The 17322-nt window shown below is 40.1% G+C and overlaps 1 protein-coding gene across 1 annotated transcript in view; it reads right to left on the bottom strand.

The window, feature by feature from the left end:
- Positions 1-15461, bottom strand: part of mao (monoamine oxidase) — an 81039-nt gene extending 65578 nt beyond the window's left edge. The window contains exon 1 of the mRNA XM_070975310.1: positions 15299-15461. Within this exon, the coding sequence (XP_070831411.1) occupies positions 15299-15353 (55 nt within the window). The 5' untranslated portion in view covers positions 15354-15461. The remainder of the gene's footprint in view (positions 1-15298) is intronic.
- Between the last annotated feature and the right edge of the window lie 1861 nt (positions 15462-17322).

The following is a 17322-nucleotide window of genomic DNA, read 5'->3' as shown; positions in this document are numbered from 1 at the left end:
CGCATACATTTTTAATCGCATGCGAGCAAAACGGTCGTAACGTAGAGCCCTCAACATGCTCGTTCCGCGTCCTGCACAAGCCCTGTTGATGTATTTTTTGTTCGATGGGAACTTCTCCACATTAGGAAACTGACTTCACAACCATTCCAGTATGGATTTCTACAATATATGGAAGGTAAGGATTCACCTTTTTGTGTATCAGAAGAGTTCAACCTTAAAAAAAAAACAAAAAGCTGAATTTAACTCTCCTGTTGTCTTCGCGGTCAAATCTGACCAATGGACAATTTCTCTCTCTAAATTATGTAGTTCATTTCATGTTTGTCATAGGGTTCCTTGACTTTGTTCATACATGGCATCTGACCACAGAACATGAATTTTGCGATTTGTTTTTCAGTTTTTGATGTTTTATTGAACTTTGATGTTTTATTGAACTTATGTACACCCTTGGTCATTAAAAACAAATGGGTAAGATCACAATTAGCGTATAAAATAGAGGTATGTGTGTGTGTCTCTAAATTAACTTTTGTGGCAGCACAATGGATGAGGCTTCAGATTATTTCTTTGACCATGACACTGGACACTGATGAGGAGGGGAGAAGGGAGGAAAATGAGATTGAAGATGCCTTTGAAGAAGAGGTGTCAGGCGATGAGGATGACACATATGATCAAGATGAAGGGACTACTGATGGGGAACAATTCAGTGATGAAGAGGATACTCCTGCCACGGTTACATTCCAGTCAAAGAATGGGAGTTTGTCCTGGTGTTTATCCCCACCTGAGAGGAGAGGTCGGCTGTCAGCAGAAAATGTCATCAAGAGGACTCAAGGGTCAAGGTATGCCATATCCTGGGTGGATGACGTAAAGTCCTGCTTCGAACTGTTCCTGACAGAGGAAATCCAAACAACAGTCATGAACATGACCAACTTGGAGGAGAGAGGGATGTACAAAGACGCCTGGGAGGAGGTAGACCAAATGGACATTCAACCCAACGTGGGTATCTTGATTCTGTCCAGTGTCTACAGATCCAAGAATGAATCCACCGTCAGCCTATGGCATTAAGATTCTGTAAATAAGTAGGAATCTGCAATCTTATGAGCCACAATGCCCCTGAAGACTTTTCACTGTCCTGGGTGTTGTATTTCAACGATCGGGACACAAGAGAGTGAGATATGTTCAAGCATCAGAGGCAAGAGCCACCAGGAAGAGGTGCCAGAACCAGCCTTGTGTGCCACAAATGTAGTGCATCTAATTGAACATAGTATTTTGTGTCACTATCTGAAAATTTTCAATGGTTTCAAAGCAAAAGTCCTTGTTAGACATTGAAACTACGTAATCTGCAAGAGAGTAGCAGATTATGTCTAATCTAATCTAATATATATACAATATAATGCTCACTGACCACAAATTGGCATGGGTGGATGGGCATGGTGGGTCTATGTCAGGCCATAAATAGCAAATGGAGGTTCAAAACGTATTGTTCACAAGAATTTTAGTTGATAAAAAAGATGAAATACAACATTAGGTGATAATACATAAATATTCATGGTTTTATAATCAGCTAGAAGGGAACAGTCAATTTTGAACGGGAAGACAAAGGTAGTTAACAGAAAATGAAGACAACAGGAGGGTTAATAAAACTCCAGTTAGTAATATATGAAAAAAAAAAAGAAATATATATATATGCGCACACACACACACACACACACACACACACACACACACACACACACACACACAACTCCAGTTATGGAGTATATATATATATATATATATATATATATATATATATATATATATATATATATATATATTTCTTTCTTTTTTTTTCAGATACATTAACCATTGTGGAACTTTATTGCCAGATTCTTGAACGGGCCAACTCCAGTTACTAATATATATATATATATATATATATATATATATATATATATATATATATATATATATATATATATAATTTATTTTTGTATTTATTTTTTGCAGATACGTTAACCATTGTGGAACTTTATTGCCAGATTCTTGAACGGGCCTTGGTGTCTATTGAAAGCCAAGAGAAGGCCTTATGTTATGCGTTCCTCAGCCTGCTGGTGGTGCTCTGTGATGTGACTGACCTTTCTTTCTTGCTCCGCCCCTTTAAGGTGGAGATGGTGGGTTCCTGATTGGGGCAGGTCTGATGGACTGGTCTCTATCTCTCCTTCCTGGGAAGCAGCAGGAGTTGCAGCAGCTTGTTTCTGTTGTACTGCTTATGTTGTGTTTCTGTTTTTTCTGATGGGTCCAGCAGTCTTATTTTCATGGCTTTATTTCCTTTAAGGTTTAGTTGTGATATTTTCAGGGTAGAGGAAAGATCCCAGATCCGATGGCCTTATGTGGGCTAGTCTGGAGCTTTTTCCTTCCTTTTGTTCAGTTTGGCTGACCCATCAGTCCTCTTGTTTGGTTGAAGTTGTTTTTTGGGTTGATTGGTTCATTTGTATTAATAAATTTAATTTGTTCTGCTGAAAAACTCCTTATGTTAGACCTCTTTTGTGAGTCATTTCTTTGGGGTCGTAACACATAATAAAGGATAAAGTTGAACACAATAACAAAATAATGAATCAGAAAATTGCAATGTTAGGGGTTATTTTATAGCGAGGTTAGCTAATATATTCAATAATGCCTAAGGGTTATTTTATAGCAAGGTTAGCTAATATATTCAATAATGCCGAACTAGCTGTTATTAATATGATAGTGTAAGGTTATGCTGTGATCTCGTATGTACGTTGAAGCTAGGTCAGTTAAGTTAGCGGTCACAGTGTCTTGCTCGCTAAGTTTGTTAGCCAACCTAATGGAGCTGCAACGTTAACAAGTTCCCTACAGAGCACTACTATACGTTAACATTTTGTTGCTTGACTTAACGGTAAGTAATAATAAGATGGGTGCAATTGATCATAAATACTTATGGCGCTAACATTAAATTACATATTCATAACTGATTCACTTACCTTTTACACTGAGTATCTGGGCCGGAAAAGCTTTCCAGTCGCCTTTACGTGGCTTTACTCCAACCACTCCGTGTTCCACCAGGCCAGTCCTCTTTGGGTCACTTAACATATTTTTGTCCTTCACATTTCTCTCCAGTCCCACACTTACTTTGTTTTCTTCTATCCACTTTATTAGCACATACATAGATTTCTTGTCCCTTTGCTAACGTAGGTTATACCTCTGGTCTACTTAGCTTTGCCTCAGCAACTGACAGTAAAAGCAGAGCCAATCAGATTTTTCAGTGGGCTTGCAAAGTCTCCACATGCGTCATCTATAGCTTCCGTTTGGTGCACACGCAATCAGAAGGAAGGGATGTAGCAGAGTTACAGAGGACAGCTAAGCCATGCCTTTAGAATGGAGCCTTCACATAAGAAAAGGAGGATGTACAGATGGTATTTGCGAGATGACAATGAGGCCTTACCCAGACGACAAAATATCGCATGGAGAAATTTGGTAATGGAAAGAAAGTGGATCATCATAGCCAAACTTAGCCAAATCTAGCTACCTTCCTCGCTAAGGTAACTAGGCCAGCCAAAATTGTCCATCTCTAAGCAGCAGTAATGTTAGTAGCATTGCTACACATTTGCTTCCATTGGTGTGTACTCAAATGTGTGTGTTAAAAAGTGTTAAAGATTTGTATAATATGTGGGGTTTACCTGAGATATTACTTTTACTTGCAAGTTCCACATACCAAAACACCTAATATTAGTGACTTAATGTCAGATCCCAAAGTTGGTGGAGACAGGTAAATAAATATATCAGTATGAAGTCCTGTTAATCTTGTTTATGAATGTATTCGAGGTATTTATACAAATATGTTTTAAACTGTAATAACCAACATCTATGCAGCTCTGATTCTGATTTGATTGAAGATGGCAAGGTTTGGAATCATCCAAAGGTAAGATGGCATTTGTACATGCTGGGCAATTTTTAAGGTCATTGTATAGGTGTAATATTCATATATTCATTGAACTCAATTACCTCATTGAGCTATGCCACCCATTACTGTCTCCCCCAAGCAGTCCCTTGATGACCACACATGCAGAGACAGCGCCCCTTGTTCAAGTTTGGACTCTGACTTTGAGGTGAGTTTGCATTTTAAACAGTCTAACAGCTCAGAAATCATGGTCTAACTCAATATTTGGCTTTATAAGTATTGGTTCTAAAAGGTCCCCTAAACATCACAATATCTAACATGTTTTTTGTTTTTTTCAGCAACCCAGTGGACATGCTGTAGATTACAGCGATGAGGAACAGGGGAGGATGAACAATGAACCTGAAAAAGTAGGTTCACTCACTCTTTATTTCATGTGTATTTTCATAATGATAAAGACTTAGCACCACTTTGAAATAATGCTACCTATATCTCCTCCTAGCAGTCCCTTGATGACCACATGGACAGAGACAGCAATGGCACGGGCACAAGTTTGCACTCTGACTTCGAGGTGAGTTTGTATTTTAAGTTTTAACTTTTAAAGCGGAGTAATCAAACATGATGTTCTGGGGGACCTCTCAGAATCAAGGACAGAAAACATAAGTAATAGTAGTGCTAACAAGGCTAGAAATTGATTTACAGTATTTATTCATCATCATCATCATCATTATCAAGATGACGATTTTGTATAAATATTGTATATTGATTTCTACATCCTTTCCCTTTCACAGAAACTGATTTAACACAACAATTTAAATCCAGCACTTCTCTTAACTAATAATAGCTAATAGCTCTCTGTAGCACCTCCTCGATAGCAACGTGGATGACGACGATGGTGGTGATGGTGGTGGTGATAACGGCTCAACTTCTGATTCTGAACACATGGTAGGATCATTTTTAATACAAACCTGTCTGATTAGAGATATGAATCAAATCCTTGTTGAAGTTCAATCACTTCCTGTAAAATATGAGCTGTTGTGGTTCACACTACATGGAGTTGGATAATCTTTATTATAATATATCCCAAATTTGCACAATAGAGCCATCAAACATTTTGTCCTTGTGCCTTAGTTAGCTCGGAATGGGCACTGGAAATGGCTGAGCAGGATTCCAAATAGTGACAATTTATCCTGATAATGCACTAATAACTCTAACAACCTGTGGTTCTTAATATCGTGTAGAGCCAATGGTCAATATTTAGTCAATATTTTATGGCAGCCCCCTGACACTTCACAGCTGGAATCCAGATTCTTGATTCTTCTGCCAATAGCAAGCAGTTTAATTTATGATGTCACAACATTTCATATTGACTTCTCCAAATTTTGATATTTATTCAACCACAAGATATGCTCTTGCAATCCACCAAATATCTGCTCAAAAATTTTTTCAAAACAGGGGGATATGATTTTCATGTATATTGCCCCAACTGATTTTGTGCTTTGGAAAACATGCCAGGTGTCAAAAATGAACTAATGAAAAATGGTAACTTTTTCTTTACCTTACCCCTTGTTGGCCAACTGAAACAGGTCCTAGAGATTTTAAATCTTGGAGAGTTCTTTCAATACATACAGTACTGCATTGCTTTCAAGACTACATCTGGTGTCATTATTTCATACTTCAGTCCAGCCTAACTAACTCATTCAGTCAAAATAAAAGGTTTTTAAATGCCTACCACCTTTGTAGTGTATGTATTGCCTTTATACAGATTCTATATGTATTTATCATTCATCAACATTGCTGAACCTCTGTGTTTGTCAGTACTCAAATTACTGCACTTGTTTAAAATGTTACGGTGAAACCTTGAAAATGTGCAGTATTTGTCACATCGTTAGCCTCATAGCATAATTGCCTAAGTCATTTTTTGGCCAAATTGAGATATCTGCCTAACTCTACTCTCCTGACACTGCTGCTTCATCCTACCTTATCGCCCGAAAAACCTTAAAATATGACTTAGGCAATTATGCTATGAGGCTAACGATATGGTAACATGATTTCCACATGTGCTCCATATGTTGCAATGTGGTAAAATGTTTGCTACATGCACTCCACATGTTACCACATATTACAACATGTGTAAACACATTGGTACCCACGTTACCACATGTGTTAAGAATCTGGATGTGTGAAACACGTTACCACATGTGGTAATGTTGTAACATGTGGTACCACTTGGGTACCACATGTTGTGTCACATGTTACACACAGCTGTAGTTTCTCCTTAGTTTTCCTTTGCTTTCTTTATGCACTTTAGAACATTCACAGCCTTTTTACCCTCCATGCACAACCCACTTTACTGATCCTACTGACATTCACATCCCATGCATGTGATCTTTTGTTATACTTTTTTTGTTACTTTTGGTGTAACTTGTTATCTGGTTTTATCATTGAACATGGTGTGTCTCATATTTGTCATAGCCCAAGACCCAGGTTGTGACAAACTGAGGGCTTGTCTAGTCTGGGTTAATTTATAATTAGTAAGTAATCATTCAGGTATTTTTGATAGTTTGATTTTATATACTGTACTACTTTTAAGCTTAACTGTAGGTTCTGGTCCTGTTTCTCTTTGAGCAGCGTCACTGTCCTTAGTCTTTCTTTCAGTGGCTCACTGTTCTCTGGTCTTCATGCTCTATTCTATCCCTGCACTCTGTCTGCTCCGTTTCATCTTCACTTCATAACAGCTTTGTTAAAAAAGAAATCTAACTGTTCTTGGGGAGGGCCAGACTTTGAAAAGAGCATAAGATTGGTGAGATTCTCTGTCAAATCTGCCTCACACTTTCTTTCTTTCTTTCTTTCTTTCTTTCTTTCTTTCTTTCTTTCTTTCTTTCTTTCTTTCTTTCTTTCTTTCTTTCTTCATGTCATTTAAACCTGTCTGTACTGTAGAATCTAGTGAGAAAAACAACAACAGCAGACCAGACTCACAGCCTTCTAGAGAGAGGGAGAGAGAGCACAACAAGTGTGCTGTTCAGCGCGGATATCGGTCAATCTGATATAGTGCTTCTGGCCAGTCATCCTGCATTCTTTATGAGTGCAAACATTGCCTCAACATTATTTGTCATCACTGTAAATGTGTGCAGGAATGTCCAGCAATATAAATATTTGTGGGAATTAATTAAATTATGTGCAATACCTGCAATCCTGCACTGAAATTATGGTGTCCCTGTCAAGGTTGTACCATGAGAGCTGTTTGCCAATAACTGTACTAGCTGAGCATTATGGCATTAATGTTTGAGATAACAAATGCAAAGGATGAAAGTTTTGCTTTGTCTGCTTTATAGGAGATGGGTGCATTGGGGATGGGAGAGCCTCCTTTGGACAGCTTTCTGCCACAAAATGTTATTTGTGTGTTTGATGAGTCGTACTTGAGTAGGTAATGCTCAAGCTGCAGGTGAGCGACAGCTGGATAGGTAAAGATACAGATGGGGACTATTTGCATATTCACAGCTCTGCACATAGTAATGGAGGGAAAAGATGAAAAGTTAGATCTTCAAAATATATAATTTTGATGAAGGGAGACAAGTTTTTAAGGGTTTAATTAATAAGTTAGGAGAGGAACAGTAATATATTTGGTTCACAAATGTGGTCCTGCTTTCAGTAGTATACCAATACTAGGGCTGGGCGATATGGCTGAAAACTCTATTGCGATATAAGTGTTTTATATTGGTCGATATCGATAATTATTGATATTTTTTATGACCTATTTAAAATACGGATCAGGAGAAAAATACATTCAATTTAAATATTTTTATTTTAAATTGAACCTTCCTCTGATTATAATCCCCTCAGCTATCAAGGCAGAAAGGAAATGTCAACACAACCATGGAAAACACTCAAATAATAAATGTAAAAAAAGTGTAAAAATGTAAACAGAGAGAAACCTGAGAACTTTTTTTCTGCAGGTTTAGTGCAGAAAGTTCACAAACTAATTCACCTTCTGCTGAATAAAATGTTTTCAGATATGTGGAAACATAGCAGAAACTGAGGTAGACTTGACATCTGTGACAAACAAACAAACAAACATGATAGACAGCACAGTAACACTGACTGAATTATAAAACCAGCCTAGACATATGAACAACTTCAGTCACTCTTCTTACTCTAAACATACATGAATTATTCAATTATATTTTATTGCGAGTGTGTTTAAGAAAAAAAAAAAGTACGAGTAAGAGATGTTTATAACCTGGCTTCTCCACAGTGCTCGGTGAAGCGTGTCTTTAGCTATATGATATGCCACTGCCTCCGTTACGTCTTCGTGCCTTTTAGATGATTTGTCATCAGGCACTGAAGCAGATACCTCTGCATGGTGGTCAGCTGCTTGTGCGGTGGTGCTGCGGTTGGTGGACATTGGCGAATACGGCTGCGCTCCAAAGAGTGAGCGCGGCTAAGGTGGTTAAATAAGTTTGTGGTATTACCGGTCTTGGTGGGGACGAAAGTCTTGCATAAGTTACAGACCACATTGGTCTGACGACGGTCCAACTTATAAAATCCAAAAAACTCCATACTGGCGAGCTGACTTTCCCTGTTTTATCGACGATTTCTTCGCTCGCTGCAGTGCTCACTTTCTATTTCTCATCTCACCCCTTGCAGAGCATCAAACATGAGACAACGACACGGCGCAACCGAACTTGATAATGTTACAGATGCAGCAGCCTCGAAATTCCCCTCCCAGCCAGGGGCCATCTAGCTCCCAGCCGGCTCCCAGCCGGCTGCCAGCCAGCTACCAGTCCCCCCCCTCCTCTTGGGGGTGTGCCCAGAATCCACTATAAACACGCCTCTTCATTCAATTGCAGGGTGTCACCAGGAGATGGCGTGTCCCTCACAGGAACACATCTCAAGGGCAAAGATTTTTACTCCACTACATTCATCTGCTTTAATAGGCTTATTTGTAGTTAGGCAGTCACAGTTACTCAACTATTTTACGTTGATTATTTAGATCAACTTAGAAAAATATTTCTCGCACAAAGTCTTAAAAAAGTCATAAATGTGTGTTTCCATCAGTCTGTTTTAATGCATATTTTCGATTTGCAAACAGGAAATTCCTAAGTTTTTCTCTTACAATATACTGCATGAATTTTTTTGTGATTATTGCGATCAAAAAAAACAAACTCATGTAAAAAAGTTTTATATAATCACTTCCTATATGATAATAAGCATACTTCACATTACAGAACCAGTCAAAAAGATTCAGTTCCCAAAAAGCCCAAAACATAACTTCGAAAAAAAAAAAGTTACAAAATCATTCCTGAGTGAGTGAAAAGTGATGTAGCTTTACAAAACAGCCTGTGACTCCAAGAATAAACAGGCTCCATCTGTTTACATAGAGTTTGCTTTTGATAATTATCAACAAAAATGATGACCTAATTTTACTTTACATGCGCTGGAACAGAGACAGAGCTGCAGGAGCACAGCGCGTCATCTTGAGATTCCAGGGCTCGCCTATGTTTTCCGCAACAGGCGCGCGGCTCTCGGCAAAAATAGACCAGGAAGGCCAGTAGACAGTCATATTAGTATTGGTTGAATATGCGCTAATTTTTGCGATCGCAAGATTTCCTGGTCGGACTGATAATATACATTTTGATGCATGAGGGAGGTGGGAGAGTTGGCTTATCCATAAATGTAATTAAGTGTAATGGAAACATTTAGTGAAGTCTATAAAGTAGCCAGCGACACAGTATTAATATCTGTGGCACAAATTGATTTTTAATTACTGGAGGTACGCGCTCCCCTCAGCCCTCCACCTGTTTTACTGGCCATAGCTAGTCTGTGGGACAGTGGGGGCTGGGGGCCTGTTTGGCTGGCGACCATCCATTGAGTTAGAACAAAGGATACACTGTAATGCAAATAATGACTTTTCAGCCAACAACACGGCCGGCTCGACACTACACATGCCTGACAGAGTGACAGACAGGAGAACATCATGACGCCCGTGGTGATGATGCGCGATGTGTCAGTGAAACTACAGGTTTACTCAGCTCTGAAATGTGCCGGGAGTTAATCGCTTCAAATGCACAAATGCAGTGAAGTTCACAAACCACCAACAGTTTATAGAATAGGATGGACTGTCTATCAGTGGCCATTAGAGCAGCTCTCTAATAATTAAAATAGATGTCACACTGTGCGGAAGAGCTTAATAAGTTAACAAGAGATTTGGCCACGACAGCTGAAATGTAAACTTCTGTGATGCAAAACTGTGTTTGCTTCTGATGTCTAAGTGTGAAGCGTTTAAAATCATGTGCATCTTCTTTGTACTCAGAAGCACATCAAGAATGCATTTTTTACTCCGGAAATTATGAAGAATCAACAAAATATCACAGCCTAGAGAAGGATCACAAACTTTTCAATGTCTAATGTCAATTTACTAGTCGCCTTTATATTTATTTATTTACGTGCATAACGTGCTGTCTGCCACCAGCTTTGTGTGGAAATACTTCAAAATATGAAACAATGAAACAATTGGATTTATACTTTATCCAAAATTGGGGTGAAATATTGCATGCCACGGATTAGATAGATACAGAAATCATCATCTTAGAAATACTCATGATACTGATTTCACTGTTTATTGGCCGTTTTCATGTGTGTGTGTTAACTGATTGGCCAATAAAAACAAGTAGATTGGCCCATCTACATCGGCCCATTGGCCCTTTATGCCCCACAACATTGTTTTTTTTTCATTGGTCTGATTGGACCATTAGGATTATTCATGATTGAATGTAGGTGTCTGTGCGGGGGATGAGGCTCGCTGGCTGCGGAGGGAGAGTTGATGTTATAGTAAGAACCTGTCTGCCTGGTCTAACATGATGAAGTCATGTTGAACATGTCCGTTTCCCAAAAAAACATTTATTTGAGGTGCAGCGGCACAATATTAATATCAAACACGCGTGTACAACGCCTGACGTAAAAAATGCATTCTTGGTGCGCTTTCCCACGACTATAACTCAGTGATAATTAACTACAGTATATTAAGCCTATGATGTTGAACATCGCAGTGCGCAGTGCGAGCCGTCTGTTGCGCTCCGCAGCTGCCTGTGAAGGTGAACGAAATCTGGAACCTTTCAGCTCAATGACATGACTTTGAAAGCACCAAGTGACTTGTTTTAACGAATTTCGTTAGATTAAAATATGTAGAACTGTAAAATATCACTTCCATGAGGCTGTTCAGTCAGACATTAACAGATCACAGGCTGAAATTGGCATTTCATCCTCCCGTCCCTCCCTCTTCAGCGCACTGTAAATGATTTCTGTCCAGTAATATACTGTACACACACATACAGGACTCTGCGTATTGCTGGTCGCCGCATCAAATAGCGACCCGCAAATCTAAAATGCACTACAAACAGGAAACCCACCAACTGAAAAGCAGAGTGGCTCCGCGAATCAGGCAGAGTATTAAACATTTAACTATTTAGCAGTTCAAAATGCAAGAAAACCGCGACGCACAACTTCTGTTATTCATGATTAATTTTCTGGGCACAAATCACTCGGCATGCAGAGATGCTCTGGGAGCCTCTCCAAAGGTGGAGAGCGATGCGGAGGAAAAGGCAGGATTGGCAGATGAGCAGATCCAAGTTTGTGAACGAGCACTACAATAATGTGGATGATTAAGCATAATTATATTTAAAAAACTGCACAGGGTGCTTTACTAGACAAGCAGTTTTTCTTACAGCAGTGGAGGCTATGTGCAGATCTAATGAACGACTCAGCAAAGCTGACACGGTAACCAATTATAATGACTGCTCCTCCTGGTGGACTGATCGAGCGGTGCAGGTAGTTTCTGCAAATGGAGCTTAGGGGGATCTCATTACAGTCATGAACCCGCCTACTGCAGAGCAGGGACCGGTCACGGACCCGCCAGGGCCCCAGCACGAGATTAGGGGAATTTCAAGGCCGCTACATCTGTACATGATTGGCGCGTTAGCGTGTCTCTCTCACTGATTAGCGATTACTCCCTACGTTGCTCAGTTACCTGCCTTTGTTCATGCAACCAACCTCGCTTGGCAACTTCAGGTTTCTTCCAACGAAGAAAAAAAAATTATTGAATGTTTTATCAAACACATTTTATATTGATATTGATGATGTGTCTATCGCGAGACATATCGCTATCGTTCTATCGGCCCAGCCCTAACCAATACATAGATGATACCCCTCCTCAAGATCACTGACCCCGAAATTTCTTTTAAGAATGTTGTCATTATATCATTATATGGCAATTTGACAACTTCTTTGGGTGAGGGTCTGTAGAAAAGAGGAATCCAGCCAAGTGTATAGGCTCACAGCCCAGCAAGTGCAGCCAATTTCACTAAATCATCTCCTGCACAGAGCACACTGCACTGGACTGCATCACAATGTCGAGTCGAGCCAGGAGCAGTAAGTCTTGTCAACCAACCAACCAATTGTGCAATCTGTGTGTTTCAGTGCTTCCCTCCTATAGTTCCCTATTTACTCTCCTTTAAAACTCATTTCCCTTTATCTCTTCCCAAATTGTCATACATTCTTATCTTTCTCCCTCCTTCCTCCTTTCTCCTTTTCCACATTCTCAGCTGAGACACAGCAGGAAGAAGTGGTTTCCTCCTTCTCTTCCTCGTTATTTCTGTTTTCTGCTCTTCTGTCTCTCCTCCCCCCTTTTCTCTGCATCCTCTCTGCTGTTGGTTTAATAACAGGCTGTCACAAGTGTTTAATGTTTTCTCAGAAAGTGCTGGCTGCCCCTCGAGGGCCACAGACCTGCTGGTGGTTCATTGGCAAGCAGGAAAATAACAATTGCATTTGCAGGCAAATGGAGAAACACACATCTCAGGAGAGAGGGTAGCAGAGTCGCAGAGAGAGGAGCAAAGAGAACTCTCTCTCCCCGTTGCTTCATCTGTGCTTTGATTGGACAGTGATTGTTATATGTGGACCTCCTTGCAACCCAGAAAAGGGCAGCAGTATAAACAAATGGTGTAATTACAAGAACCTAATGTGACACAAGGGAAGAGGGGCAGGACAGGAGAAAGCCAGTGGGGGAGGGGGGGGCTGCTTGCCAAATGTAAATTGGATTTACTTTTTCTGTAGCATTTGTTTTGCTTGTTTGACTGGTATTTGAACTGACACTGACCTAAATTCTTCACTGTCGGACAGACAGACGGACATGCACACACACAGGAAAGCAGTCAATTGATCTATCACTGACAGAGGTTAGACGGGGGAACAGAAAGAGCACGTTCAGTCACTGTCAGGCCAAACAACATCAGTCAACACATCAATGTGACAGGCTGCTAGACTTTGCACTGAAAAGACTGACTGCTCATCTGCACAAGCACCATTCTGGTTTGATTCACAATGCTTTAAATAAACACAATAATGAACTTTAGCAAAACAACACTTTCCAAAACAAAATCATGTAGTGCTTTATATGGCTAGACCAGGGTTAAATCATTTCAGCACTACGGTAAATGAAATCACGTCATTTAAATAGAATAAAATCTCCCAACAGTGAAGATTAAAAAAAGACAACTAATATTAAAACAGATAAGACACAATGGGAATAAAACAGTATGAAATACAGGGTTTTTAAACAGATACGTTTTGAGAAGTGATTTAAAAGATGTCACCATGCCTCAGATTTCCAGCAGGCAGTTCCAGAGCTGAGGGGCCCTGACTGCATAAGCTCGGTCACCTTTAGTTTTGAGCTGGGACATACAGCCAGCAGAGCCCTGCCCGAGGATCTGAGGCTGCGCTCTGGCTCACAGGGGAACCGACTAAAAAAGGGTTGTTATGTTTTTGTCTTCCTGCCAGGAGCAATAAGTCTTGTCAACCAATTGTGCAATCTTTTTTAATAGCCAAGCACAAGCGTTTTGTATCAGCTGAAGGTGTGAGATTGTTTTCTGGCTTAACCCTGAAAACTATGAATTACAGAAATCTATCTGAGATTAAATGAAAGTATTGATGACGTTGTTGAGGTCAGGCCAAGAGAGAAGAGACCTGTTCTGGTGTATAACTGCAGCAATGCTCATGAAAACAACAGCGATCAAGATCAAGTCCTGTAATGCCATATCAGAGCTCTGTGATGCAACACACGGATATTTAAATCAGCCTGTCCAGAGCTTTAACTTAACTATTCTGTGCCAACCACAGCACTGTAGATTGTTTCTTATCCACAGGAAATCCTGCTCTGATTTTCTTTTTCCTTCCAAGTCTCATGACACACATACAAAATGAAGCACATGGAAAAGAAAACATGAAACTGAAGGAAAATTGCACAGTGAAGAAGGTGTAGTCAAAATGCATTGCTTCCCTGTGCTCGGTTCTAACAACAAAAATTGAACAAAAGGAACATTCTAACTCATTTGGGTGCACAAAACGTTTTTTGTGCTTTTTGGACTAAGTCTCATCAGTCTGTTAATTGAATTATTGACAAAGTTCAGTGAAAGGGGGTGTGTACTGAAGAACAGTGACCACCAAAGTACATGCTTGGAAATATTCCCATTTCAGAAAGTATATACCCACCTTCTACACATGAAACAACGTGTTACTTAACAAGACAGCCTGCTTGCTAATGAAGCTGCAGAAGTATTGGTTCAGAAACCAAAAAGCACAAATCTGTCTCTTTGATAAGGACTTTGTCTTTCTCCCGACGTGCTAACATTGTGATTGTCATTGTCTGCGCGAGAATATAGCCGTCCTGATAAATAGCTTGTAATTAACATGGAACAATTCAATCGTACAGAAGTGGGGAGACAACAGCACCAGCAGCAGCAATGTTTGTAATGCTTATATCATGCAAAACAGCGGCTGACAGTAGAGTAAATTCTGCAGAGGCAGACCGAATTCATCCTCACCTCGTCTGGCTCACTGACAACATGAAAACAAGTAGGTAGGAGAATAATCTTTCAAATGAAACAAGTGAAATCACACGTCAGCCTTACAGGTGCAATCAGTAAAAATGTTTTGGCTCTTATCTAATATATAATAGCTCTTATATAATAGCTACAAAGTATTCTCTGCCTGATTAGCTGTTACTTAACAGGCGCTGCTGTGGAGATACAGCGGTTGACAGGGGAGAGGTAGCCTCACGGAAGAGACGCGTACGCGGAGAAAATGGATGGCACATCGTGAAGAAGAAAACCCCGCATTCTGCCAAAAGGAAGTTTCTATAATTCTCAGATCACTGGAGAATAAGTTAGGGGTCACTTCTTGACCACAATACATGAGTAGCTTTTGTGCAACAGTTGTCTAGTCACCTACACAAAGCGCACCAGCCCACCGCTGGGAGGTGCGCGGTGGTTTCGATGAATCAGTTTATGTCCATAGTTGGCTCATCTAACTGCGAATCTTCTTGAGCAAAGTAAAGTTTAGTGCTGTCGTGCCTACCTGATATTCCTCCGCCGACTACTATGACATCGTAGGTGTTGCTGGGCGCAGTCATGGTGCTGTCTGCTCTGTGTGTGCCAGCTCCGCCGTCTCCGCTCGCCGCTGAACGCAGGGCGCTTGGGGGAGAGGAGCTTATTAAAAGCGCCAGGCAGGCCCACTCCCTCCAGACTCCGCCCAGCGATTGTAGATCAGCGCTCTGCTTTGTGGATAGGGAGGATTATTGGCGTCATGAAGCTGCAGAGACATTAATTTTACCAGTTATATATAGCATTTAAGGTTTGGAGACGGCCTTCGCCCCTGATTTTCGCCTTTGATTGTCTTTCTCTACTCTTTAACTTCTCTTATCAGTTTTTTTCTTATCAGTTCTCATAAGCTTATTGAAGGCTATTGTCAAAAGATAAAACTTTTATCAACTGCTGTAAATCTTTCAACTATTCAACCTTCATAAATTACGTGGGCGTTTTCTCTCCATTCAAAGGCTTTATTGAAAAGCTTCATTGAGCCCAGTTTTGACTGTGCCAAGAGAAGGGCGTCTGCCTTTCATAGCTCTGCTCTCAATAAGTGGGCCTGTGTGGGAAAGACGAAGTTGCCAGAGCAGCCTGTTATAAGAAAACAATGTGCAAGTTTGATGCCAAAACAATAAGAATGAAAGAGCTGTCTCTCGTCTGAGAGTTATAGCCGTTGTCTCACATGCAGGTCGCATCTACTTCAACCCAAATATCAGTTCTGTAGTTTAAGAAACAAAAAGTTCTGCCATCTAATATAGTATGTGGTGATGAAACTTTCAAGCTGAATTCATTTGATCCATTTTTCCTGTCTAGATAACACAGTTATTTACTTTGAAAGTCCTCAGTATGCAAGCAAAAGCTCAAAGTTATCGTCTAGTACAGACTTTTGAGACTTTAGACTGCTTCTTTATTGATCCCAATTTGGGGAATTATTTTGTAGCAGTAGCAATTAAACACACAGACAAACACAGAATGTATACAACGACTGTTTAAAAAAGTAACAAAAAAGTACCAAACAATGTAAACAGGAATAACAGCAGTGTCTTAAAAATAAAAATATATCTAAGTATAACTAAATATATAGTTACAAAATATGTATTATGATGTATGATACATATTATATAATATTATAATAATATAATAAAAGTACAACATAAGTAAGTATATAAACAAGTATAAACAGTAAAAAATTTGTGCACTTTCAGATGATAAATAAATGTAAACAGTAGACCATATGTGTAGTATTGCAGTGGTGCAGATAATATGTAAAATATTGGGGTTGTGAGGTTGGTGGATTAACTGTTTAAGTTGCGATTGTACAGTGTGATGACTCGTGGCAGGAATGATTTCCAGAAGCGGTCCTTGTGACAGTGGAGCTGGAGCAGTCTATTGGAGAAGGAGCTCCACTGTCTGTCCACGAGGTGGTGTAGAGGATGACGCAATACACCTGCTGCAGCATGCTCATTCCCACCTGGATTGTAGCAGCAACACTATGAGGATCACTTTCTTTGATTTCTCCAGTGCATTTAATACCATCCAGCCGCTGCTCCTGGGTGTGAAGCTGCAAGTGATGGGAGTCAACGTGCCCACAATCTCTTGGATTACTGACTACCTGACAGACAGACTGCAGTTTGTCCAACTGGGCAATGTTCTGTCTGAGACTGTAGAAAGTAGTACAGGAGCACCACAGGGGACTGTTCTGTCTCCCTTTCTCTTCACCTTGTACACCTCAGACTTTCAGTACACCTCTTCATCGTGCCACCTTCAGAAGTTTTCAGATGTCTCAATGGTGGTGGTGTTATGATTCATGAATCAATGGATTTTTTGTAGGACCCCAGAGGCAGACAATCAGCACGAGAACAAAGGGAGCTGTTTAACGCAAACGGTTTATTTAACAGTAACTAACAAATAAACCACAAACTTACAAAAACCTGACTAACAACACACAATACAAGGAAACACAAAATCAGCCCAAAAAAAACAAAATATCAAGGAGAGCGGGTAGGAACAAAACGC

This window comes from Chaetodon trifascialis, chromosome 12 (genome assembly GCF_039877785.1).
Source record: "Chaetodon trifascialis isolate fChaTrf1 chromosome 12, fChaTrf1.hap1, whole genome shotgun sequence".
NCBI classification, from domain to species: Eukaryota; Metazoa; Chordata; class Actinopteri; order Chaetodontiformes; family Chaetodontidae; genus Chaetodon; species Chaetodon trifascialis.
Note: the sequence above shows the minus strand (reverse complement) of the source record. Positions and strands in the feature narration are given on the sequence as shown.